Source organism: Sander lucioperca, chromosome 7 (assembly GCF_008315115.2).
Source record: "Sander lucioperca isolate FBNREF2018 chromosome 7, SLUC_FBN_1.2, whole genome shotgun sequence".
Lineage (NCBI taxonomy): Eukaryota > Metazoa > Chordata > Actinopteri > Perciformes > Percidae > Sander > Sander lucioperca.
In genome coordinates, this window is record NC_050179.1 from 19598325 (window position 1) to 19623889 (window position 25565).

Genomic DNA, 25565 nt, shown 5'->3' on the forward strand with positions numbered 1-25565 from the left:
ATTCTGACTGAGTAAGTAACAAAGAGCTTTAGTTACTTAATGCATCTGTTTTGTTTCTCTTTTAGTGACATATTTATTTATAATATGCACAATGTTACATGTGTTTTGTTTTAAGAAAGAGGCAGGGGTTCAGAATAAACACGTTTTATTTCTTCTTTTGGGAAATAATTATTGTAATTCAAATACAAACAAAAAGAACTTTAGTAAGTCAATGACCATAAACCTCATTTACAAGATACCACATATTATACCTACATCATTTATCGCTTATGCTTATGTATCACCTACCTGAGTAGAGTTAGCTGAAGTACAATGTAAGTCACATCACATAAATAAAAAGAAACACCGTACAGTACGTCCATTGAAGAAGTCGATTGACCTTTCTAAAAGTTCATGGTTTTCAAACAAGCGTAAAAAATAACTAGGAAAATGTTTAATTCACATTCGATGAGATGTTTGTGAGATCTATCAAAAATAATGTTTCATTTGCATTTGACGTTTTTCATTCTAAATCCCTAAATAGTAGCAATCCCTTTGTAAGAAATGTTTCTACCTGAACTTCTGTGAAAATACCTGAAATGTGAAAAAGACTCAACTTGATTAGTTCCCCACAATGTGTTCTAATTCATGAAAAGGTAAAAAAAAAAAAAAAGTACAAAATGATTGCCACACTTTTCAAAATCAATAAAGAACTTCCACCTCAACATGTTCTCCATCAATTAAAAAGGCTTAAAGGCAACAACATATAACTCTGCATGTATTGTTTAAACTAGTTACAGGCAATATTTTTTCCCACTGAACAAATATCTTCTCTTCCTGTAGTTCTCCTTCCTCTTCCTGCAGAGCCAGCGGAGGCGAGCTCTGTCCGTCCGGTCCTGGCTGGCCGATGGAAATGTCCGGTCGGGAAAAATCTCCTTCAGTTTGCTCAAGAAAAACACCTCCAGGCTTCGACCGGCCTGGCCAACCTCTGAGTCTGGCTGCACAGCAAAAAGAGATAAATGTAAAAATCCCAAATATTAGAGGCTATTTTTATAGTTTAAAACTTTATTTATCCAGGGAAAGTTGATTTACAGGCTAGTTAGCCCTACTTAAGTTGATTTATTTCACAGGCCTCCACACTTGGGCCAATGAGGAGCGAGACAGTAATGGAGTTATAGACTGAACTATCTCAACAACTATTTGATAGATTACCATGAAGTTTGGTACACACATTTGTGGTCTGCAGGTGATAACTGCTTGTGATTTTGGTAATCCTCTGACTTTTAATCTAGTGCCAGTATCACATTATAATTTGAATTTGCCAAATACTTTGGTTTATGACCAAATATCTGCAAAACTAATGACATGAACTGTCTGTCTGTACTTTGTGTTAAGTGCTAAACTAAGACTACATCCACACTACTATGTTTTCATTTTAAGGCAGCGTTTAAAAAAAAAATGTCCATATTAACACATCTGACAATCACATGACCATTCGCATACACTTGGCATGCGCGTGCCTGTGTAAACAGGAAGCACATTGTCTAACGTTACTCTACGATTGAAAATCATGGATGTATCAGTTGAAAATATGAAAAATACTTTGGAGAAAGAACAACAATGGGGAAAAGTAAGACCAGGGATTTATTTGCTTGGACAGACGAAGACTGAAAGGTAAGACTATCCTAAGCGATAAGACTGACTGAGGGGCATCGTTGTTTCCAAAAGTCTCTGTTTCTGCCTGTCCAGACTACAACGCAATCCCGGAGTTTTCAAACCAAAACGAGGTCAGCAGTGTTTCCAAATGTCTCCGTTTTTAGGGGCTAGGAAACGCTGGAGTAGTGTGAACATGAGGCATAAACGCAGCAAAAGATATTCGTTTTAAACCAAAACTTGGATGTAGCCTAAGATGATGAACATGTTAAACATTTATACCTGCTAAGCATCAGCATGTAGCAATGTTATTGTGAGCATGCGGACATTAGCATTTAGCTCAAAGTACAGCATCATTGTGTCTGAGAACAGCCTCACAAAGCTGCCAGCATGGCTCTTGTAACTGGCAGGTGGACACAACCTGATTGGCAGTCGCTATAATGAAATCAAAGTGGAAAAGTGGCCCAGTTTTCTGCTACATGTGGAACTTATTCCCACAGGTTACAGTGCAGCAATAAATCAATTACACTAGAAATTAGATTAAAGCGGGAAATCCACTCACGTAGTTGAACGTAGCACAGTTTTTAAACATCAGCAGGACGTCATCAACAAACTGCTCAGCAGTGAAGTAGTGGAGAGTGTTGCTCTTGTCCAGTTTCCTGCGGATCACTGACAGGTCGATGGGCCTCTTGATGATCTGGTAGTAGTTTCGGGCCTGGAGCACATTCACAGAGGTTAGAGCTTTGTGGGGGAGATTGTTTTCATTTGAACATAAAGGTTTGTTATGAAAGGTAAGTGGAACATTGGACATGTAGAGTACAGTAAGCCAGTGTTTTCTCCACTTCACCAACCATTACATACTGCCATCACGTTGTGCCTCAGAGTTTTAGATGAGGCCAGCATCGTATGTCTTCTTTTTTTTATTGCTAAATGATTTAATAGGTTGATTTGTTCCATTTTTTACCAGGATCTTTTACTTCTTCCCAGGATCTTTTCCTTCTCTCTGTTCCCAAAGTTAGAACTGAACTGGGGGGCAAAGGCGTTTAAGTTTGCTACTCCCTCTACCTGGAACAAGTTACAGAAATCCATTAAACTTAATGAGCTCGTCTCATTGGTCGCTTTTAAGAGGATGTTGATTGACTTGGAGGCAGCCACATCTGGCTGCAGATGTTTAGGATAGTGGTTGACTTTGAGGGATTTGCTGATTCAGTTGTTTTATGTTTTTAGTGTTTTTGTGTATTTTGTGTTTGTACATATGTATGTATGTGTGGTTGTACTGCTGCCTGTCTTGGCCAGGACACTCTTGAAAAAGAGATTTTTAATCTCAATGAGTCTTTTCCTGTTTAAATAAAGGTAAAATAAAATAAAAAAAATAAAAATTTGATTTACAGTACTTGGAAAAAGCCATTTATCAGGATAAAAATGAGGTGAATTTGATGTTTGCAACAGAAAGGTTTACATTTATGTGTTGAATGTTCAAAAGAAGATATTGTAATATTTGTTGTATAGCATTTGAAACTTTATATATATACATGTAATGTTGATGTGATGCTGAACGACATCTTTCTGTGTTTTATAATATATTTTTTTATATTTAACTAATGGTGGCTTTATTTAATCCTGGGTTGAGCGCGGTAATTTATAATATCCATTTTTTAACTATAACTTTCTTGAGTGAGGGTTTTCATATAGTATGACATACATTTGTACACTGATATGTTATTCAGTGGTGTCAGGGTGAATTATTTAATGTGATTTCTATAATGTAAATCTGTTGGACTGACCAGGACGCTGACAGGTTCATGGAACGGAGCGCTGAGCGTGTGATAGTACAACAGCAGAGTCAGCTTCTCACACCTCTGCACAGGAAACACACAAACAAACATACACAGTCACTAAAAAACATCTGTTCATCTACTCATAGGCTGATACCATATCAGAGTCTGGGGAAAAAAAATATTGTTAGTATGTATCGTGATTTATTTTGTGACGATTTTTTAAATTGATTCTTTTCCCTAGAATCGATATTTTGAATTTATTTTTTTACCAATGATTCACCTAAATATTTTCTGTTTATACGGTACAGCCGACGGCAATTACATCATCTGTTTCCAGCTAAACAGACCAAAAGCAGAAAATGCAGAAAATACATGTTATGTACTTTTTTACAAATGAAATAAATGTCAGAATGACTGACTGACATGTGATCTGCATTCTTCTTAGAAAACAATTCATTTTTAGAAATTTCTCATGATATATTATCTCTAGAAGTGTATTTTTCAACTTTTATTTTGTCAAAGAAGGAAAAGGAGAGAAAATCACAATACTCAATACTATCGAATCGCAATACTAATTGAATCGGCACCCATGTATCGTGAAAGAATCGAATCAGGACAAAAGCATATCGTCCCAGCCCTGATTGTTAGAAAGAAACATTTAAGTGATTTTGCTGCAGTAGAGTTACTCTTTCTCACTTAATGATTCTATAACCACTGGTACATTTAGTGAACTGTTTGCCCACAAGAAACACATGTACATGCTTTCTTTAGGTTGAAACAAAATAAAGAAATGACTACTTTTATAGACAATACTTTACATGTTGTAAGGGTCACACGGATTCCCCCCCTGCAGCTCACCCTCTGGTCCTGGTTGCACAGTGTGTATGGAGCTTTGACTCCCCCACAGGAGGGCTTGTTCTCACAGTCGTACGTCTCCACAGGCTCCTGGTCGGTTCTGCACAGCGTGCACGCCCAGTCACCTCTGTAGGACGCATAGGACCTCCGTTACTTCATAATTTAGAGATTAAAATAATACATTTTCTCTGCAGCATCTATTCTATGCATGGAGCGATGCATCTGAGATATACTTTGTATTTTTAAATGATGGCGTTATTTTACCTTTTTATCGTTGTTAACAAATCTTATGAAACGACCAAAACCAAATGAATGTACAAATAACAATAACAAACTGAGTGTAAGACAGAAGAACATAATGTCTCCAAGATAAACCTCCATAGATTTACTGTAAATGTGTAAAGGAGACTGTGGTGTCTAGTGGGCTCATTAACAAACAACCACGGAAACTGAAATTGACAAATAACAGCTTAACAAATATCTTGGGTGGCTGTGGCTCAGGTGTTAGAGCGAGCACGTCGGCAAGTACAGGTAATGAGCACATGCACTCTTCCTTCTCCTCTCCACATTTCGGAGTGTCTTTGAGCAAGACATTGCACCCTAAATTGCTCCCAGTGTGAGTATCAATGTAAGTTGCCAACCTTAGAGTCAAAACCCCTGAAAGAGTCATAAGTCAAACTAAAATCCAAAATGAACAAGATATGATAATTTCCTGCTGCATCTTTTTAGGTCATGAACTAATCTTTGCTTTTTAATGTGAAATACTGAATAGTTACTTCTTCAAGCCTCTATAACGTTATCCTGGGCAGCTGGATAGCTCAGTTGGTAGAGCGCCCATATATAGCGGTTTACACCTCTACGCAGCGGTCCCGGGTTTGACGCCGACCTGCGGCCCTGTGCTGCATGTCATTTCCCCCCCCCTCTCTCTCCACTTTCATGTCTTCAGCTGTCCTGTTCAATAAAGGCCTAAAAATGCCCAATAAATTATCTTAAAATGTTATCCTCTCTTTGGTTGAACTGCTCACAACGCAAGTAAATACTGCTTCACTATAAAGAGTCACAAGCAAAAAGAGTTGGGAACCATTGTCCTCAGTCACAGTGAGTGTATTGATTGTGTATAAAGCAGATAGTACTGGGTGTCCATACAGCACTTACAGTGGGAAGCTGGTGAGCGGAGGTATATGGCAGGCCAAGTGGTAAACTTTAGGGCAGCGGTCGCAGCAGAGCAGCTCTCCTCCGTTCCGACACACGGCACAAAAATCGTCACTCTCCATCTCCTCGGCCCCTGGTCCAGGTCCAAGTATCTGGATACATGAGTCTGTCTCCTCCTGTGAGCTACAAATATCAGTTATTTGATCTTCACTGTCGTCTATTTGAACTACCTCACATTTTGTTTCAGCTTCATCCTCCAGCTCCAGGGATTGATCGGCTAGATCTGCTTCTGGTTCTGGATCCAGTTGGATCACTATGGTCTGCTCTGGGTCCGGGTCCAAATAAAATGTCTCTGAATCAGGTTTCCCATCCGGGTCCCATTCATCAGAGTCGGAATCCAACAGGATGTACGGCTGATCTGGATTAGAGTCACAGTCGAAGCCTGAGTCCTGCTCTGGTTCTTCGGAGGGGGAGCTGTCGGGACAGTACGGCTCAGTCCAGGAGGTCGGTGTTGTTTCTGGTCGGCTGAGCTCAGACTGAGGCGACACTTCTCTTACCTCCAAAATGTTTGCCTCAGGTTGACTGAATCCATTCTGCAGACAGAGACAAAGGTGTCATAACACGGAGTTCATGTTAAGTGAAAGTTTAGTGTGCAGATCTTCAGCTCTGTACCTGCTGAGGACGATCCAAACAGGAGGCGTCATTGCGGAGCTTGGCTTGTGTTTGGCACGGCAGCCGTACCAGAGAGACCACAGGCTGCAGACATGATAAGGACACAGAGTGGAACTTCAGGCGCTCCAAGCTCACTACAGGTATGCAGGAATTACCCAGAATCCTTTGGGCCTCTGGGTGAATCCTGTCGACATAATTAAAGACTTGTAGTTAGTGAAAGAAATCCTTTACATTACATTTAAAATGTCCAAATCAGGAGTATTATCCAACACGGAATATCAAAAAAGGAATAGTTCTCATTTAGTACTCATCTACCTCTTGAAAGAAAGCAAATAAGCCTATTTCCCAAAATGTCAAACTATTTATTTGAATACATTTCCCCATTGTGTTGCTGGGAGAACATGTTCGCGTTGTCCTTTATTTTACCTTATTCTCTTCAGTAAAGCTGCTACATCTTTCCCAGGTTGTGGTTTTGCAGCTGAAGGAGAGGCTGCTCGGGCCTTTCCGTTGTGGGACCGGTTTGTCTCAGTTTCCATCTCACAGAATCCAGTACTGCAAAGCTTCTCCTTTTTTTAAATAGAAAAAAAGGTTAAATTAAATATCAATAACCCTTTGACAATGTCCTCCTTCCTCTTTAACACTGTTCAATCATGAAACCCTTTATTCTTTAACACCGTCTGTGTCTGTATTACGTGTTCTGCTGGGAGGCTTGGCTCCTCTGCTGTGGTTGCGGGATATGAACTAGTCTCAGATGACATGGCCTCCAGTGGCAGCTGTACTCCACACTTGGCTACCCGTGGCAACAGTGTGGCCTGTCTTTGGGGAAAGTTGCCATGGCGTCTGTGAGGCAGGTGTGCCATCTCGAGGAGAGCGGGCCTCCTGGGGTGAAGAAACAGAAGAGAAAACACAGAAGAAGCTGCTGATTTTGAAATCTCTTGTGTGCTCAGTGTTTAACGGCAAAATACAAGAATCAAAACAAACAGACAACCCCCAAAGAAGAAGCAGAAGAACCATTTCAAGATTAATTTAACTGCTCATTTTACAAGAAAGCCATATCTCATATACAAGTTAAATAAATGCTGATAATATGTACAAAAAAGACAGTGAGTACATAACGATTTGTAACAGATCATTAACAACACACAGGAATCAGGTCAAAGTTGCCTCATAATTGTACCTTACCTGAGTGTGAATGTAAGCGATGAAAAAACAAGATGTCTGCTTCAGAAAGCCAGGTGAAAGTGAGCTGAGGATGAGAGGGACGGCACCGCTGTCCAGTGTCAAGGGGGGAACACGGATGATATGATTGGTGGAGAGTTGATCCAACCTCAGCCTCCCCCCGAGTCACTGCAAGCAAGTGTATCCTATTGACTACTGAACTAATCATGTGATGCTATTATTTGTCTTTCACTGTCGCCAGGGGATTCCAGGTATAAAGCATGAAGGAAAAACTGCACCAATGAAGCATCAAACATGAATTGAAGGACATCCATTAGTGACTCATTTAAGGAGAAAAATCCCATAAAGGTTTGGTGAAGTTGAATCCAGTTGGAGGCAAAATATGATGTTTCTTTTTTGATTCAGCTGGAGGTACAAACAGAGGTCACTCCCAGTAAATTCTGACCAATCACGAGTCACAGCCTGTAAAGTTGACTCTTTGAATAACAGACCATGTTGTAAATCAACGTTACTTTAACTCTGTCTGCGGTATCACCTGATAACCATGATGCAAAATTTGAACTCATTCATGTCTCTATTTTTTATAACCTTCTAGTTGTTATATTACCTTAGACCTAAGTTTACTATACTCCATAAAATAGATCCCATCAACCTGTTATTATGTAGCATATTATGTGCATGTTCAGTGTTGGGAAAGTATTTACTATTTAATGTAAAAACATTAATACCACACTGTAAAATACTTGGTTACAAAGAGGAAATGTACTTAAAGTACTTAATGCAAAAAAAATGTCCCCTGTGACTTTTACACTATTATATATTATATCATTAGATCATTATTACTCATGCATTAATATAAAAGCAGGATTTCACTGTTGTAGCCTAGTTAATTGAGAAGAAGTTCAATTATGTTGTGTAGGACTGTCTGCCAGTAATGACTTTTTTCATCAGTTGTAGTGAAGTAATTTCCCTCTGACTTTCCTTTCAACAACAAAACCAATCAAATATTTCACAAAACAAGATGTCCGAAAAAACTGGTAGAAAATTTGAGATGAGAATGAGCTAAGCATTATAAACCTTTTCTACAATGGATAACTTATACTTAGATATACTTTACAAGTACTCAGATGTTTTGCTACAGAATTAATTTAACAGTACTGGATTTATAGTATAAGACACAAAGTACGTCATCAAAATAGAGCAATATGTTCACATCATTTAACAAAACCAAAAATAAAGAATAATTCAGTGATTTACTTCAGGGAAATTCCCTCACAGACTTCATGGAGTCAGATAATAACAAGCCCCAGAAAACCTATGGGGCACAGATGGAAACTTGTATTTTCCTCAGTCTGAACGGGAAGAAACAAGTTTAAGATAACAGAATTCTCTCCCTTTAACCGTTGCAAAGATAAACTCCAGGCTGTGCTGCTGACTTGTGATTTGACTATCAATTCAAAGTATAAATCAACACTGGCAGTGTCTGAGTTAAATTCTGTATACAGTACCACAGTGATGTGCCTGATGATGCCAAAAATGCAGCACGCCCAACTTGTTTCCATCACAGCTGACCGTTTCTGCTGTAAATCATCATAAAAGACACACAAATACAATCATGGTTAGGTTTGACTGTGCAATTACATTTTCTAGTAAATAATGCATCTATATGTGCACCACTGAACATAGTTTTACTTCCAGTAAATAAAAGTCATATTTGTTTCTGTTTGATAAGAAGTATGATGGAGTGAATGTATGTTTATGCTTATGAGTCAGGGAGAAGCTGAAACAAATAGCACGTGGGCTTTGTCACTGCTGTGTAGAAATATTAGACATGCTATGTTACAAGTAAAAAGTATGCATTCATAACTTTACTCAAGTAAAAGTACAAGTATTAAAATATACTAAAAGTAGTCTACCAAAAGTAAAAGTAGGCCTATTATGCAGAATGGACCATTTCAGAAGTAGCATGAAATGGCAATACTCATTGTAGGCTACAAGTGCCTCAAAATTGTACTTTAGCACAGTACATGAGTAAATGTAGGCCTACTAGTTACATCCATTGACATATATGTTACATCCCACCACAGCTGTCAGGAAACTGTGTTTGGCTATAAATAAATTTCTGTCGCCCATCACTGGGCGTCGCTGTGGATTTCTTTGCACTTTGTTACCAGGAGCCAAATCTCGCACAAAACCGCGTGGTTTACAAATCCCGTTCCTCTTTCAACTCGCCTCCAAGATGGTAGGTGCTATCACGGATCCCTGTGCATTGAAATGTTGTTAAATCTATGCCCATCCTTGTTCATTTGTATAGCAAACTATGATCTTATGGCCGTTTACAGTACAGCCGTCTCCTATTGTCATTTGCTGGATGTTTTTTCCCCGTGATTCATTAACTTTAAGGGAATTTGTGAGCTGTTTGCTGTGTGAGAGCTGAGCTTTCCTGGGCCCACGGTCGTAGCCGTCAGCCAGCATATTCTGTCTGTACTCACATGTTTTAACCGCGTACACAAAACCACTGTAGTCTTCATAAATGTGACAACGGTGGCCCCGGTTTTAAAATGCAGAAGTGCCCCAGAGTAACGTGCTAAGTCTGCCGGTAAATGCATTTGAATTATCATTAGCTTCCTAGAATGCTAGGCAGCATGAAAGCTGCTACTACTAGGCGGTGTGTTTAAGCTTCTAGTCCTACTTCGTTTTAAGAAAAACTTCCTGCGAATATGTTTTAGTGTGAATTGTTGTTGCCTGGTCATAGTTGGCAGGCTGCGAAGACTACATACAAGTAGCTAACGTGAGAGACCATTTGGCTAATTTAGCAAGCAAGCTAACTCCACTGTCTATGATAGGACTTGCTATATTTTCTTACGTTAACGCTCTATTAAAATTTGTCTTGTTAGCCCACCAAGAAGACCAAGACCAGGAAGCTCCGAGGACACGTCAGCCACGGACATGGTCGCATTGGTGAGTTTTAACCTGTTTTTAAAGGTGATTTTAATAGTTTTGCCACTGTACATGTGACGCATAGTTAACAAATAACTTGTCTACTTCCACAGGCAAACACAGAAAGCATCCTGGAGGTCGTGGTAATGCTGGTGGTATGCATCACCACAGAATCAACTTCGACAAATAGTAAGTTCTGCATGGCATGAGATTCTTGTGATGTGTTTAGGGGTCCAGACAGTATGCCAACGGGCTGGGATTAACTTGTGTGTGTGCAAAACAAATGTATATGCTCATTCATGTTTACAAATACACTGGCATGGTCATTTCTAAGTTTGTTTGTTATGAGGTCATTAGCCTAGCAGCAGTACCGGTATTGCTAATAGCAATTGCAAATTTTCTTAATCTTTAATATCAGTCATTAAAGGCAGCTGTATGTTTATCTGCAATGCTTTCTGGCATATATGTTTATCTACAGTTTTCCTTAAGCCTGATAGTGTTGTTGTATCTGTTCAGTCACCTGTTGAGATAATGTCGTAGAGACTAGAGTCTCACCTTGACATAATTCATTGTCTTGGTGTGCTAGAGTCCTCTTAGAGTGAAGACTGGTCCTATTCACCGACTGGCTCTTTTGTAGGCCAGTCAACCACATGGGCAGTTACAAATTGTTAGAACTCATTGATTACTCATGCTGCGTTCACATAAAATTATAATTGGGAGAGATGTTTTAGAAATAATGATGCACACTTTAAAAGTGACGTGTTTCTTTATAAACTGACTTTGGTTCATTTGGAACACTCTGCAATAATGTTTTATTGGAAATTAAATGGGGTTGCACATTAATATGTATGTTTTAATAATGTTATATAATGTGCAAAATTTAAAGTGGAAATGAAGTAGTCCGATTGTTAGACTGTTGTTTTGAGCACAAATGCTGTCTTTGGGTTTGCGTTTAGATTATGCTCAGAACAGGAATATTTTTTCCACCATTTGTTGACTATTTTGGTAAGTCTATCTAGAGAGATTAACAAGAGCAGCAACGACTTTAAAATAGATCCCTTGCCTAAGTGTTAACCTGTATACAGCTACCAAACTGCCAACCATTTTCCAGTTATGTCCTAGATTCACTAGAACACTATGAATAGACAGCGGTTGACCTTTTGTCTCTCCTCCCTGTGTGTCTCCTCAGCCATCCGGGGTACTTTGGTAAGGTGGGTATGAGACATTACCACCTGAAGAGAAACACAACCCACTGCCCCACCATCAACCTGGACAAGCTGTGGACGCTGGTGAGCGAGCAGACCAGGGTCAACTATGGCAAGAAGCCCGACGGACCTGCACCCATCATTGATGCTGTGCGCGCTGTAAGTATTGACCAATTTTTCCCCATTACTGACAAAATGTTTGGTCTCCAGCTGTCATCACTAAACAATGGCAGAGGGAGTTAGGGTCAGTTGGAGCTTTAATGGCAAATATGTGCAGAGTCTTGGACTTAATACTACAAGCTGATGTATTAGAATACATATGCTATACATATCCTACACTGGCTTTTGTACAAGTTTAATGTTTTGGGTTTTAAAGACTGAAATGATTGGCATGGCTCAAAACTGTAATGTAACATGGTTAAGCTAGATGTAACTCTACTAGATGTAGTTGTAACTTGTGTGTATAACAGCTGTAGAAAAAAACAAGACATTGAGTTTTAGTTGCAGATAGCTTACTCATTGCAAATTTTGTGCTATAATTTAAACGTGCACAGACTTTATGCCTTGATACTAGAGCTGTAACGATTAATCGATTAGTTGTCAAGTCTTAAATTAATCGCCAACTATTTTGATAATCAATTAGTCGGTTTGAGTAATTTTAAGACTAACGTCAATTCTCTGATCCCAGCTTCTTAAATGTGAATATGTTCTAGTTTCTTCTCTCCTCTGTGACCGTAAACTGAATATCTTTGAGTTGTGGGGAAAAAAACAAGACATTTGAGGACGTCATCTTGGGCTTTTGGGAAACACTGATCCACATTTTTCACCGTTTTCTGACATTTTAGAGACCAAACAACTAATCGATTAATCGAGAAAAAAAATCAACATCAATCGACTATGAAAATAATTAGTTAATTGCAGCCCTACTTGATACTTTTGTGACCATATTGTCATCTTCTGCCACTGTCTGTAATCAGTGTGTACATTTCAGGTCATACTGAAATGGGTTGCAAGCTGCAAGAAAAGGAACAATAACTGAGTTCACACTTTGAAGTAAAATTGCTAACAAATGCAAACGGCAGCTAACAGTAATATTTCACCAACCTATTCAGCTGTGTGAAAGAAATTGCTGAACATTTCTGTGGATGAAGATTTGTAGATTGTGTTAAAGTACCCTTATAATGAGAGGATCTTAACTGTTTTGTGTGCGTTGTACGTATATTGGCATTGCATGTTAACGCCACTGTTAATGTGCTGCTGGATAATATTATGGGCTTTGTTATCCTGTTAAGGAAAAAGTTTTGTGGAATTCTGTCAGAAAATGTTTGTTGTGGTTATCTGGTTGCACTAATATAATGTATTTGGTTTTATTTCACAGGGCTACTACAAAGTTCTGGGCAAAGGCAAGCTGCCCAAGCAGCCTGTGATCGTCAAGGCCAAGTTCTTCAGCCGACGGGCTGAGGAGAAGATCAAGGAAGTGGGAGGAGCCTGTGTGCTGATGGCATAATGCTCCTGTCATTGTGTTTTTGCAGAAATAAACTGTATAAATGGAAACTGCATGTTTGTCATGTCTTATTTAAATGCTGCCATACATGGCAGATACACTGTAACTATGACTACAGGTTACCTTGGTCAAGGCATTCATCACATTAGATATAAAGTATTGTCTTGGGTCAATGAGTCACCTCAGGGGCTGCAGCCCTCAAAATGTAAATTTGAAAATGGACTGAATGTTTGAAACCTAGATGTATTGCTACAACAACGGGTTTAACAAAGTCAAACACTGAAAAGTGACGGCAATTGGTTAGAGTGGCAACTGAACAGGGAAATGGAACATTTTTAGAATACTGAAGATGTAAAGCTATCCAGGATTTCACAAGACTGATTGGATAAAAATAAACAAACAATCTATATTTAGTACATGGGTATGATTTTCTTATTTCATGGCCCACAGATCGGAGAGATTAGGATGAGCACCAATGACGTAGTATAGTTTAAAAAAGTGTCTGAAAGGCATTGGAAATGAAAATTGATGTTTGCATTCTAAAGGAAGGGGGGCGGGGTTTAACATGCAGGATTTCCTGTCCTGTCACTTGAAAACGGCAGCACAGTCGAGGCTGTCTGAGACCATAACTTCGCAAGCTAAATCAGGAGAAATGTGAACACTACATGCCGCGAACTGAATGAAGCACTCTTCCTCTGCAGGCTTGTATTTATGCGTGTGTTTACTTGCTGACCCGCCCAGCTCTCCGTGCGTTGAACAGGTAAACGCGTAAATAATCTCTTTACCCGAGATCTGTTGACAGCGCGTAGAACACTTCAAGTTGTGACGTATCCAATGGAACGTCGAATTGTTTGACGTTTCGGTGTGTTAGGTCATAGATATATCTATTGTGTTAGTTGAGACAGCGAAGCTAACTGTTGGCTGTTTAAAAGAGAAAGTAAGTAGCCTACTGATACAAGTAACAACTTTCCGCTTTCGTTTCTAATATGGCCCAGTGGGGCGATAATCTTCACGCATGCGCCGTTTCCCAGCTGCGTTCACTTGTGCTATGTACAAAATGTATAATTGTTCGTGTTTAATTGTTATAATTTAGATAGAGCTGCCAAGCCATCGTGATTGGAGAAGCTCTCTAGAATAAAGTCGCTCATAATTTTTTTTTAAAGAATTAAACCAGCACTTAGACGGTGTTCGTTAATATTTCACTCATGGTATAGGCCTAGCCTAATTCATTTGTCTTGATATCAAATAAGGGTTGCAAATATTATCAGTTCCCTATTACAGCCTGCAATATGTCCATTACTTCCTCAATTAAACGATTAATGTGGTTTTAAAATGTACATATGGTGAAAAATGTCCATCTGAGGTTATGCCTTCCAAAGGCTTGTTTTATCCAAAATATATTCAGTTTGACATCATGAAAGACTAACAAAAAAAGCTGAAGTTTTGGCATGTTTGCTTTAAAAAAAAAAAAAGTGAATTATACTGTTAACTGTCTGTCAATCAAGTAATCGCTTTAGTTCTATATTATAATAGTAGAAAAGACAAGTATATTTGGAATTAAACTATAGTCTCAATGCGTGTACTGTGAGCTAAAAGAAAAGGAAGGTGGCTGAGGTCTGTTTGCTTGTTTCTCCACTCCACCAGGTAAAGGGCACCGGAGTTTGACTCGACCTGTTCATGGCAAGCCAAGCATGGCTGGAGTCTTCTCTGCGGCGCTCTGCCAGTCTGGGCCTGGAGGTGCTGGAGCGGGCCTCCAGGCGGAGTGTAGACTGGACAAGCACTGGAGCATCCCAGAGCCCCACTACTACAGATGAAGACTCACAAATACCTGTCAAGGTGCCGGCATGTTTTCTGTATATTGACCCCATCGTGAATTAAATTTGGGTCTTGACTTGACTCGCTGTGTCTCAATTCTCTTGCTTTTGACATTTTGCAGAGAACGCACACAGAGCCTGATGATGTCTTTGCAACCATCGCAGAGTTCATGGCACAGACGACTCATCAGTGCAAGGTCAGTGGTCATTTGCCTGCACCTGTTTGCTTTCAGCTTGGACCTGAAGACTAAAATGAGAATATTCTCTGTGCTGCAGAGGTTTTATGATTCTGGCTGTTGCACTGAGCCCACTGACACTGAGAGAAGCCACGTGTCCAGGTTCCACTCACGGCCAGCTGTTGGGATGACAACACCTGCACAGTCAGCCAGGAAACATGTAAGGGCTCCACACAACCAATTAACAAGAGTCTGCTGCTTTTTCTTTGAGTCATATCAAGCTTTCATCTGCCAAATGTGATTTTTGATAATTGGGAAGCAGAAAAGATCCTAAAAACCAACGCAGAGGAACAGAGCCTTGTCAATGTATCACGTTACTATGGCTAATGTGTTAGCAAACAGCTCGCAGGTGACCGAGAAATCCTATTTAACTTGTAATGCAATTTCAATATTCACTGGCTTTTTAGACTTAATATAAAATATCATGTTATTTAGCTTGCTTAATATTAAAATTGTTTACTTCAGCTCTGCCATTGTTTTGCACCAGGGGGTCGAAAACCCTCGGCTTGTGTAATCCGCTGAAAGCTGCAAAAAGCTAGTAAGTGTTGATTGTTTTTTTTTAGAGGGAATGCTACTAGCAGCACTTTTCTAGCGCATTCTAGGATGTATCTTTGAATCAGTTGACTGTGATAGGCAACCCCCTATCAATAATGCATCCAAAAACTTACGTTTTTAGTAAAATGTCCTTAAATAGAACTGTGATTCTTACAACACACATTCATAGCAGTAAAATAAGTGACGTCCACAACATTTTTCTTGAAAAAAAAATATAGTTTGTATTTTGAGAGAGACTTTTTGAGTTGAACCCACTGCTTCCACTCCCCAAGCTTTGTTGGTTGCTACTTGGAACAAAAAGTAAAAAAAAAAAAAGAAATCTTTTTAAAATTCAATCCTCTCTCTCTCTTCAGGGTCGTGTGTCAGCAGCAAGTGAAGATTTCGTGATCGAGGTTTCACCGGGGACGTACGCTATCACTGCCAGCATGCCGGAGTTCGAGCAGCAGACTCAGCTGGTCAGCGTCAAAGCTGGAGAGAGTATCAACCTCACCTTCAATCTCTGACCCCTCACTCTTAACATAAATACCAAAACTGACCAATGCTAATGCTATCTGTGTGTGTTTATTGCCTGTTTTTACACAGCTGTTTACATTGTTATGCTATCAAAATGTTTTATTTGCTGCACATTGAGAAGCCATATTTTATTGTATTTTATTATGTGGACCATGTTTCCTAGAACATCATGCTCTTTACTATATTTTTTTACTTGCACTAATGCCGCAACAGTGTATAAAAATAAATTATTTTTTTGAATCAATTTGTTGTTTAACTTTATTTTATCTTTTATGTGTAAACAGAAGTAGCATTGTTGCAAGAGAAAGGCCGCAGTGCCGCTGGTGGTTGAGGTTTGAAGTTGGTCGTTCCAAAAACATCCCTGATGTTCGCTCTTCTTCCTTTAGCACCAGGAAGTGACTGAAACAGAGAGCTGTGATTGGGCGAGGCACTGATCTGTGGGACAGAGAAGCTGGACCTCACAGGTTGTGATGTCCTCCTCGGCACTAAAGTCCCTGCAGGTCAAAAGAGAAATGTATCAACATGACCAGATCTGAAAAGCTTATTAATATTGTTCTAAATCTTCAATCAAACGTACATCATATCGTAGTATCTATTACAGTATCAATAACATGTCAAATATACAGTATTAGTTTACACTTAAATTGCAGTGAGAATTATTCAGATAATCCACATTACTGGCACACTGACCACATGTCCTCCTCACAGCCACTGGACTTTGTGGACTGTTGTGTCTGTCAGATAATTAATAGTCTCACATTTCCAGACCTTCCTCCACAGTGCTGCGGAGGAGGGTCTGACTAGTCCACACAGCATTCTGGGATGGGAGAAAAACATGCTCTGGTTTGCTATGCGCCGGACAGAGCCACGGTGCCGCTGCAAAATAGGCTCGGGAAGGAACTTGTTTTGGTGGAATGTGTACGTTCAAAGGTTGTTTTAGTCATGCAACATAAAACTCAGATTGGACAGATAGTCTAGCTAGCTGTCTGGATTTACCCTGCAGAGATCTGAGGAGCAGTTAACCATAGTCTTCATAAATCCACCAGAGTTTAAAATGCCAACACAAAGGAAGCGGAAGGTGACAGACAACAGGCTGAAAAGAGGGACATCCTGCGGAATTTCGGGTGGCACCGGAGCAATCCCAGAAGTGGAACGTTGTGGATATAGACTAGATAATCAATAACCCTGTTTATGGTTCTCAAACATTTTCTGAATAATGTACCCCCTTTGAAATATTTTTCAGGCAAGTACCCCCTGAACAGCACAAAACATTTTTGGTAGAAAAAAAGCCTATATAAAGAGGTACAACACTGTTGTTAACTGAAAAACACATAAATGCTAGCCTACATTTCAAATGTTTAGAATCCATCACTAAATGCATTCGTTATGGTTTGATTGTATTAGGAAGTATGCATTAAAAAAATATTACATGCCCTCTGTAATACTACAAAGTACCCCGATTTGAGAAACAACAACTGGTTTATTGCATCATAAATTAATTGAGGTGGCACCTCAATTTGCAATTACACAATAATATAGGTTTGACTTAATGTTGCCTTCAAAAGAGCACGCATGGTGAAAAATTTTTTAGAAAATTAATGTCTGTGAATGTAATGTGAACTATATGACCTTAAACATGAGTTGAACCAGCAGCAAGTTTAAGTTAAACCTCTACAGGAGTTAAGGCAATTTCTACACAGCAACCAGGTTCAGACTAAACTACAGGTGCAGTTTAAACCACAGCTTCTGAAGACACAGCAATGGGATTTAAGTGAGACAACACAGGTTTAAACCATTTTAATCCTTCAACCACAGCTAATATAACAGAGCAACATCTCCATTCAAATTGAATTTGATTGCATTTTATTACTGTGCATTGCCACAGCTTTAAGTGTGTTTGCATTAGGGCTGCAACTAACGGTTATTTTTCATAGTCGATTAACCTGTTGCTGGGTGGTGATGGCGCTGTGGATATAACACATGCCTTTGGTGTGGGAGACCTGGGTTCGATTCCCACTGGGATACATCAACCAACGTGGCCTTGAGCAAGACACTTAACCACTAGTTGCTCCTGAGGCGTGCATCCTCTGACATACGTAGCAATTATAAGTCGTTTTGGATAAAAGCGTCAGCTAAATGACGTGTTGATTTTTTTTTTTTTTTCTTGATTCATCGATTAGCTGTTTGGTCTCTAAAATGTCAGAAAATGGTGAAAAATGTGGATTAGTGTTTTCCAAAAGCCCAAGATGACGTCCTCAAATGTCTTGTTTTGTCCACAACTCAAATATTTTCAGTTTACTGTCACAGAGGAGAGAAGAAACTACAAAATATTCACATTTAAGAAGCTGGAATCAAAGAATTTTTACTTTTGTCTTAAAAGATTACTCAAACCGACTAATCGATTATCAAAATAGTTGGCGATTAATCGATTAATCTTTGCAGCTCTTGTTTGCATGTATTATTTTTTGTAGGAATCTTAAAAGAATGAATCAGTTTAGATAGACATTGGCTGTGTTTCCCACCTGGCTGTCTGTGTTGTGGCTCTGATCCAGTTTGTCTCCAGTACCTCCAGGGAGGACGCTGCTGTTTGCTCCTCAGCTTCACTCTGCTCTCACCCTCAGAAAGAGATGAAGAGGAGGAGGGTGAGGGCACCTCGGGGTCACTCCTGCTCACATCTGTATTTTTTAGGTCCGGCTGTTTATCTTGCTCTGCCCTTTCAAATCCATCCGTTCCTCCAAAGCTGGACCTACAGCTGAGTGGAAATAAGCATGGCCGAGGGTTTGAGTATGAACAGCAGCAAGATGAAGACTGACAGCCGTCGGTGCAGAACAGCTGGGGAGGGCAGGAGGAGCTGCGAGCACAAAGCCAGCTGCAACAACGACTGGAGGCTGATGTCGGAATTTGGAGCTCCCTGACTATTCTGGCATGTTGAGGAGCTGAAATGGGTAAAACCAGACTGCCGGGAACCAGAGACACACAACCATTCCACATCAGCACCCGGAGGCTCTTAACATCAACTGCAAAGTCAAATGAGTGAATTACTGAGAAGGATAGACATCATTCGATGCTAATTCATGCTGTTTGTGTGAATAATAATTGAATCATAATAATAAAACATTGTCTTCTTATAAGTAGAACAATTCAAATTGAGTTTAATATTAAAAGAAATAAGTAAAAACATATAGCTAACAGTATTTGCAATTAAAGTAAGATGAGAAATATAAAAGTAACACAAAAAATAAGTGATAAAAAATTACTAATAAACTGATTTAAACATTACAGTACATTGAAATGTAGCTATACTGTATGTTAAAAAGTGTGTCATATAACAATTCAAATGTTATTTAATCTGAAGTTAAATATTAAGGAAAAATGTGAAACCAACAGGAAATGCAATTAAAGTAAGGTGAGAAACATAAAAGCAAGACAAAAAGTCTTAAGTACATTAAAATGCAGCAACCCGTTCTCACTCCGAACTCGTATAATATGGACGTTTGGGCAGTGGCTGTCAGCTATCAAACGACGCAAAAAGCGTGTGTGTAGAACGCAGCAGGGAGAGCAGCAGCTACACTGCCTTTGAAAATGACGTAGCACTAAGAGCCACTATGGTAGCGAGTAGTATCAAAGCCCGAAAATCCGCGTAGGGAGGTTGGTTGGGGTGGTGGATGGGTCAAACAACACAGGACTTTCACACCGGGGATGGTGTCCCGCGTGTCACGTTTCCTGAACCCAACCGTCCCGTTCTTCTTTTCCTGAACCCAACCGTCCCGTTCTTCTTTTCCTGAACCCAACCGTCCCGTTCATCTTTTCCTGAACCCAACCGTCCCGTTCTTCTTTTCCTGAACCCAACCGTCCTGTTCTTCTTTTACTAAACCCAACCGTCCCGTTCTTCTTCTCCTAAACCCACCGCCCCGTACTTCTTTTCCTGAACCCAACCGTCCTGTTCTTCTTTTCCTAAACCCAACCGTCCCGTTCTTCTTTTACTAAACCCAACCGTCCTGTTCTTGTCCCGCATGTCATGGAAACGTAAGCCCACCCACGACCTTTTCCTTAACCTAACTGCATCAAAAGTGACACCAATAGTCCCGACCAAGCGTGTTTAGATAAAGTGCGTTTGGATATGACGCTAAAGGAGACTTTTAATGTCAATAACAACGCCAAAGGCACCTGACCAAGCGTCCGTATTTTACTCAATGGGAGTGAGAATGTGTTGAATGTAGATATACATCAAGTATATCATGTAATATTCTGTATCTATTATACTTATTTCTTACTTATTACATCTACATTATTTCTACGTTATCAGTAAATTGTGAGAGAGACACATTTGTTCATTAAATAACAACTTTGTCACTGGATTTTGACATCAGAGGCCGACGTATTCTGAACTTCCACACCACTGAATATGGCTGTAAAAATATAAACACAAACATTATTTAACTCCGTACCTCCAAAGCCATCTCTGTGTTCAGTGGCGGCCATCACTCTCCCCGGTCCATATCTTCTCAAATCTGATTCCCATGGCGACAGGACAGCATCACCAGGTACTAGACAGCACGTGTGAGCTCTGTAGTGGTTCACCATGTCGAGGGAGCAAACCAGCTGCCTCTGGGAGGAGACGACCCCCAAACTAGCGCCTCCTGGATGGTCAAACTCGACAACCCAAACTCCCACGCGGCCCTGAGTTTCGACACATGGGAAGAAAATGTCAACATACACACAAAGACTCAAGTACAGTACTTGAGTAAATGTACCAGTCCACCACTGCCTCATAGTCATTGTTTCATTCAGGGGCCAAGCGAGGGCGTGGCTTCTGGGGCTCCAGCCCCGAATGTTTTCTCCAAAAACCATAAATCCACAAAGTCTTTTAGGTTTTTAAAATAACTAACTTTTATGTAATTTCCCCTCAGTCTCTCTGACTAGAATCAATGGAGCAAAAGTTCTAATACTGGGGAACTATCACTAATTTATTCTGTGAACTCTACTAAAAATAGGTTTCAATATTAATAATGCTGTTTACGCCAAATGCCTACCCTACCTATGTTATGTAACTTAAAAAAGGTGGCAGAAGTGAAAATAAGTCATCCTCAACATTTGTTGTGTTCTGGTTTCAGAACGATGAAGACAGTTGGAGAACAATTAGATACAAGATGGGATGTAGGCTCAACAGGATGATTCTTTTCCTTTGCAACTATCATGTTTTTCCCAAATGATGTACATATTTTTAAGCATTCTATTATCAAATGGCTTGAAAAATAATGCATAGCTGCTGTAAATGGAGCATGCCCCCGAAACCTATACCCCTCCCCCCCTAGGTTTGGGCTAAGCCCTGAATGTTTACAATGTCTGGCTCCGCCCCTAGTTTAATTTAAAATCCACTGCTGTCCAAATACCTTCATGTAAATGATCCCATATGTAATCATGCAGTCTATTTTAACCTGTACTTGCTGTATTACTGTTCCTAGGTAGTAGAGGCCATCCACCTCCCTCCTGGCCAGCACTCGGCATCCTGGGAAGAACTCTGGACCGCCCAGGTTTTGAGCAGACAGGATGGATGGATTACCCAGACTGCACCAGGGTTACCACAGGAAGCCAAGAAACACAAACACAATGCCGGTCATTTTAATCCACAGCACCTTACAGTACAGTATCTATAACGTCATGTTTCTGTCACATCCTAAATACGTCTTTTTTGGTACCGTTGTTTATACTGCATTGTTTAAAAAAATAATAACTGTGTAACCATGGAAACCAACCTGAGCAGAGGCGATGATGTGCTGTTGTGTGAGATGAAGGTGGAAGTGGACGGACAGCAACACTTCACTGGAGAGATTGTCATTGCTGATGATTGCTTCTCCACAATGTACAGAGGAACCGCCTGACAACATGCATGGAAACACACGCACACGCACACACACACACACACACACACACACACACAGTCACAGCAATGTCCGTGCGACTAATTTATGATGTAACCCTTTACCGTAAACCAGATATAAATATTTCAATAATAACATATACAAGGCATATATCATGTGCAATTTTACTTTTAAATATCATGTGCAATATAATATCTATTTTAGTTTACGTATTTTACTTAAATGTATCTTAATTTTATTGTTTTTATATTGTTATTCTATTAGGCACTGGTGTTAGCATTACTCCTTATACACTTTACATGTATTGCTCTGTTGTTTTTATTTTTATGTTCATGTCAAGCTCTGGCACAAGAATTTCCTTCGGGATTAATAAAAATAAATCTATCTTATCTTATGTAAGATATTGCTTTTATTTAAACTGTTAACTAAACTGTTTTTACTTGCAAGTATAAATCCTATATTTGGCCTTTTTTTTGCTCAAAATATATCGCTCCCTTTAATGACATGTGGCACCTGGCCAAGTACACACACGTTTCTTTAAGTTTATTTTCTTGATATATACATTTCCTAAAAATAGGCCTATTAGGCAATTAGTCAGTGTATATCCAAACCCTCCGGTTGGCTGGGAGGCAAACCAAAGATCAGCAGGGAGTTTTTCCTCGCCACTGTCGATCAAAATGTTTGCTCTTGGAGGAATTACTGGAATTGCTGGGTCTTTGTAAATTATAGAGTGTGGTCTAGATCTACTCTATCTGTAAAGTGTCGTGAGATAACTCTTTTTTGAATTGAAATTTAATTTAATTGAAATTTGCAACTGATTTAAAGAAAATAATAAGACCATTGTTTTCAGCTCATCTGGAGATTTGTCTATGAACTAGTGTAGATTCTCACAGTGCTGGAACCTATTTGGGATAAATATTTAAATGTTGCAGATGTTTAAAGCATGTGGATTTTTGTGGCCCTTAACTAAAGATTCTCTTTGCACAAATCTGGATTTGACTTTGTGCTTTATACCTTTCTGTGACATCCTGTCTTGGGGTTTAATAAAGTGTTTCAATATTAACCAACTTTTTTTACCCTGTACTGTACCCATTGAGTTCAGCCATACCTCCTCCAGCACTCCATTCAAACCAACTGGAATCACATAACAGCTCCCTCTTGTGGCCTGGGTCAAACACTGCAGGTAGTCTCTGGTGTTTCTGTCCAGCTGAGCACCTGAGTCCTGCAGGTAGAAGACGTTCACAGGCCTCCCAGCTGCCAGAGCCGGCAGGGCTGCCAGTACTGCCTCTGGCTGGCCGGGGAGGCCCGTGCAGAGCAGGTGGATGGCGTGACAGGCGGGGTCAGTGAGGGACATGCTCAGGGCGGCCAGGAGGTCCCTGCCGGGACCGCAGCTGATGGAGTGGATCCAGGACAGAGCCATGTACACTGTGTCAGGGGCGCAGGGAAGCATGTGTTGGGACCAGCAGGTTAACTGCAAAGTAGAAAGAGTGGAACAGGCCACTCACAGATGAAAATAAATAAATGTAAAGGTGCCGAAACTGATTTTTTAAATCAAATATTCTCTCAATTAAATAAGACATTAGGCCTTAATTTAGTTTTAAAAATCATATTATTTTTACTGTCGACTAAATAATTCATTCAATCAGTCCAGAGAATCATATCCTAACATCTCAACTTTGCAGTGGTACACAATAAGTACATTTACTCAAGTACTAGTCTCGCATTGCCAGTTACAGCACACATACATTCTGGGATGGGAGAAAAAAAAACGCTCTGGGTTGTTTGCATTTCTTTAAACCAGCGGTGTAGTCTACGTGATACGCAGGTATACGCAGTATACTCACTAAGAAAGCTCCAGGATTTTCATATACCCACTTAAAAATGCCCACTGACACGCAACAACATACTTTGCATTGTAATTTTGATATATTTTGAATTGTCATCTGTGTTTTTCTTCTTCACATGGGTGACATTAAAGTGTGTCAGAATGCAGGAAATGAAGTCGTTGATGCTCAAAACTTCCCTTAGGGAGGACACCCAGACCCTCCACTATGAAATGCCCCCCCCAAAAAGCCCATTCTGGCCCATATGTACAGTATAGGCCCATACATATACAGTACAGTATAACCACTACAATACATTAGACTACACCACTGCTTTAAACCAATCACAACTGCTCTGGGCGGTGGCAAGCTCTAGACACAGCGACGGTAGCTCTGCAAAATAGTCTTGGGAAGAAACTTGTTTTGGTGGAATATTTGCACCCCTGATAAAAATACTACGTAAAATATTAAATGTAGTTAACGCTTCAAACAATACAGAGCTATTTGAATTAGCTGGATACACAGTTAAAGGTAATTTGCTTTTACAATTGTATCGCGGTGTGTACTCCGTCCATAGCAAATCCCCGCCAATCAGTCTCAAAACGTCCCAGATAGTAAATGCCGTTAACATATTCTTTGTAAATCTTCACAATCATTTCCCAAAAGAACCATGCAGGCCTGCCTTGTTGCACGATCCAAATTATCTTCAAAACTTGCCATTTTCAGCATGTAGCTTGCTAGCTTGAAGTTTGGTGTTTCCCGAAGCAAAGGGATTTTGAGAACGGCAACACACAGAGAACGGAAACAAAGGACGCACTGGATGTCAGGCAATTATCCTGGAAATGTGCTTCCGTTGATCCACCCTACTCAAGTACTGTAGGCCTACCTAAGTACAATTTTGAGGTATGCACATTGCAGCTTTCCTTGTCCTCCTCTAAGACATTTTTTGTGTGGCAGTATCTCTGATGTCGGTGTTGTAATGAGCTGTCAGTCCCCCCTCACCTTGCCTGAGAACGTCATGATGTTGAAGAGAGAGTCCCTGAGTGAGGCCTTTGTCAACAGGGTCTGGATCAGCAGGCGTTTCACTGACCCCAGGGCAGCCCTCATGTTCTCTGAGCTGTCCACAACAAATGTGACATTGCATCTCTGTTTGCCCAGAAACAGAGGAACCAGTGCAGCCTCAGAGGCCGTCGTCTGCCTGGATGTCATCGCTGTACTGCAATAATGTCAGGAAGTGACTCAGTTTTCTTTTACCTTCAGTGCTTGATTAGATAGTTGAGTGTAACAGGTAAAATGCAAAAAGAGAGAGAGACAGCGATACAATAAAACAATGAGTTGCTTAAAACAAGGAGTCTAAAAAAGAAGAAGAAGAAGAGATACTTTATTGATCCCCAGGAGGGAAATAAAAAATGTTTTACACTCTGTTGATATATATTACACATTATACACAGGCCCAAAATACACACACCTGCACTATACATGACCTTAAACATGCACTAATGGAGAGATGTCAGAGTCAGGGGGTTGCCCGTTAAGGGCGCCCCAAGCAAGGTTCGGTGCCTTGCTTGGGGGCAACTCAGCAGTGCCCAGGAGGTGAACTGGCACCTCTCCAGCTATCAGTCCACAGTCCGTATGGGGACTTGAACCGGCAACCTTCCGGTTCCCAAGCCACTGACTGAGCTACCACTGACCCAAACAAAGTTTTGTTAATTCTCTGCATTTATAGTTTCTTTTTTACTCTGCATTTACCCTTCATTTTCAACACAATGGCTATGTTAAGGACATTAAACCATAAAACCGCTTCAAAATCAAATTGAGTATTTTA

The 25565-nt window shown here is 40.1% G+C and overlaps 4 protein-coding genes and 1 non-coding gene across 11 annotated transcripts; 3 read left to right on the top strand and 2 right to left on the bottom strand.

Moving 5' to 3' along the window:
- Positions 1-95: 95 nt before the first annotated feature.
- LOC116046859 (E3 ubiquitin-protein ligase TRIM33-like) lies at positions 96-6627 on the bottom strand. Its single transcript, XM_031295328.2, has 7 exons — positions 6516-6627; positions 6090-6273; positions 5421-6010; positions 4269-4392; positions 3417-3491; positions 2195-2347; positions 96-977 (listed from the first exon to the last, which is right to left on the bottom strand). Exons 1-7 carry the CDS (start codon positions 6623-6625, stop codon positions 774-776), a joined length of 1440 nt encoding a protein of 479 aa, XP_031151188.2. The 5' UTR covers positions 6626-6627; the 3' UTR covers positions 96-773.
- Positions 6628-9344: 2717 nt separating this feature from the next.
- rpl27a (ribosomal protein L27a) lies at positions 9345-12970 on the top strand. 2 transcript variants are annotated; one of them, XM_031295279.1, is made up of 5 exons: positions 9345-9510; positions 10166-10229; positions 10322-10397; positions 11398-11572; positions 12792-12970. In XM_031295279.1, exons 1-5 carry the CDS (start codon positions 9508-9510, stop codon positions 12918-12920), a joined length of 447 nt encoding a protein of 148 aa, XP_031151139.1. In that variant the 5' UTR covers positions 9345-9507; the 3' UTR covers positions 12921-12970. The 2 variants fall into 2 exon arrangements, with proteins under 2 accessions (XP_031151139.1, XP_035859125.1); XM_036003232.1 differs by lacking the exon at positions 9345-9510 and adding an exon at positions 9574-9609.
- Positions 10745-10874, top strand: LOC116046863. The gene has a single exon (XR_004104245.1). It is a non-coding gene; the product is annotated as a small nucleolar RNA SNORA3/SNORA45 family (small nucleolar RNA).
- Positions 12971-13461: 491 nt separating the features above from the next.
- akip1 (A kinase (PRKA) interacting protein 1) lies at positions 13462-16279 on the top strand. Of its 5 annotated transcripts, none has more exons than XM_031295277.2 (5): positions 13462-13677; positions 14562-14759; positions 14854-14928; positions 15008-15150; positions 15224-15389. In XM_031295277.2, exons 2-5 carry the CDS (start codon positions 14595-14597, stop codon positions 15300-15302), a joined length of 462 nt encoding a protein of 153 aa, XP_031151137.1. In that variant the 5' UTR covers positions 13462-13677; positions 14562-14594; the 3' UTR covers positions 15303-15389. The 5 variants fall into 5 exon arrangements, with proteins under 5 accessions (XP_031151137.1, XP_031151135.1, XP_035859124.1 ...); XM_031295275.2 differs by lacking the exon at positions 15224-15389 and adding an exon at positions 15876-16279 and having other exon boundaries at positions 13468-13854; positions 15008-15127; XM_036003231.1 differs by lacking the exon at positions 15224-15389 and adding an exon at positions 15876-16279 and having other exon boundaries at positions 13470-13854; positions 14562-14753; positions 15008-15127.
- On the bottom strand, positions 16276-24953 carry c7h11orf16 (chromosome 7 C11orf16 homolog). 2 transcript variants are annotated; one of them, XM_031295273.2, is made up of 7 exons: positions 24743-24953; positions 23026-23388; positions 21792-21913; positions 21474-21603; positions 20484-20715; positions 18558-19052; positions 16276-16529 (listed from the first exon to the last, which is right to left on the bottom strand). In XM_031295273.2, exons 1-7 carry the CDS (start codon positions 24947-24949, stop codon positions 16306-16308), a joined length of 1773 nt encoding a protein of 590 aa, XP_031151133.2. In that variant the 5' UTR covers positions 24950-24953; the 3' UTR covers positions 16276-16305. The 2 variants fall into 2 exon arrangements, with proteins under 2 accessions (XP_031151133.2, XP_035859123.1); XM_036003230.1 differs by lacking the exon at positions 16276-16529 and having other exon boundaries at positions 18599-18787.
- Positions 24954-25565: the final 612 nt, after the last annotated feature.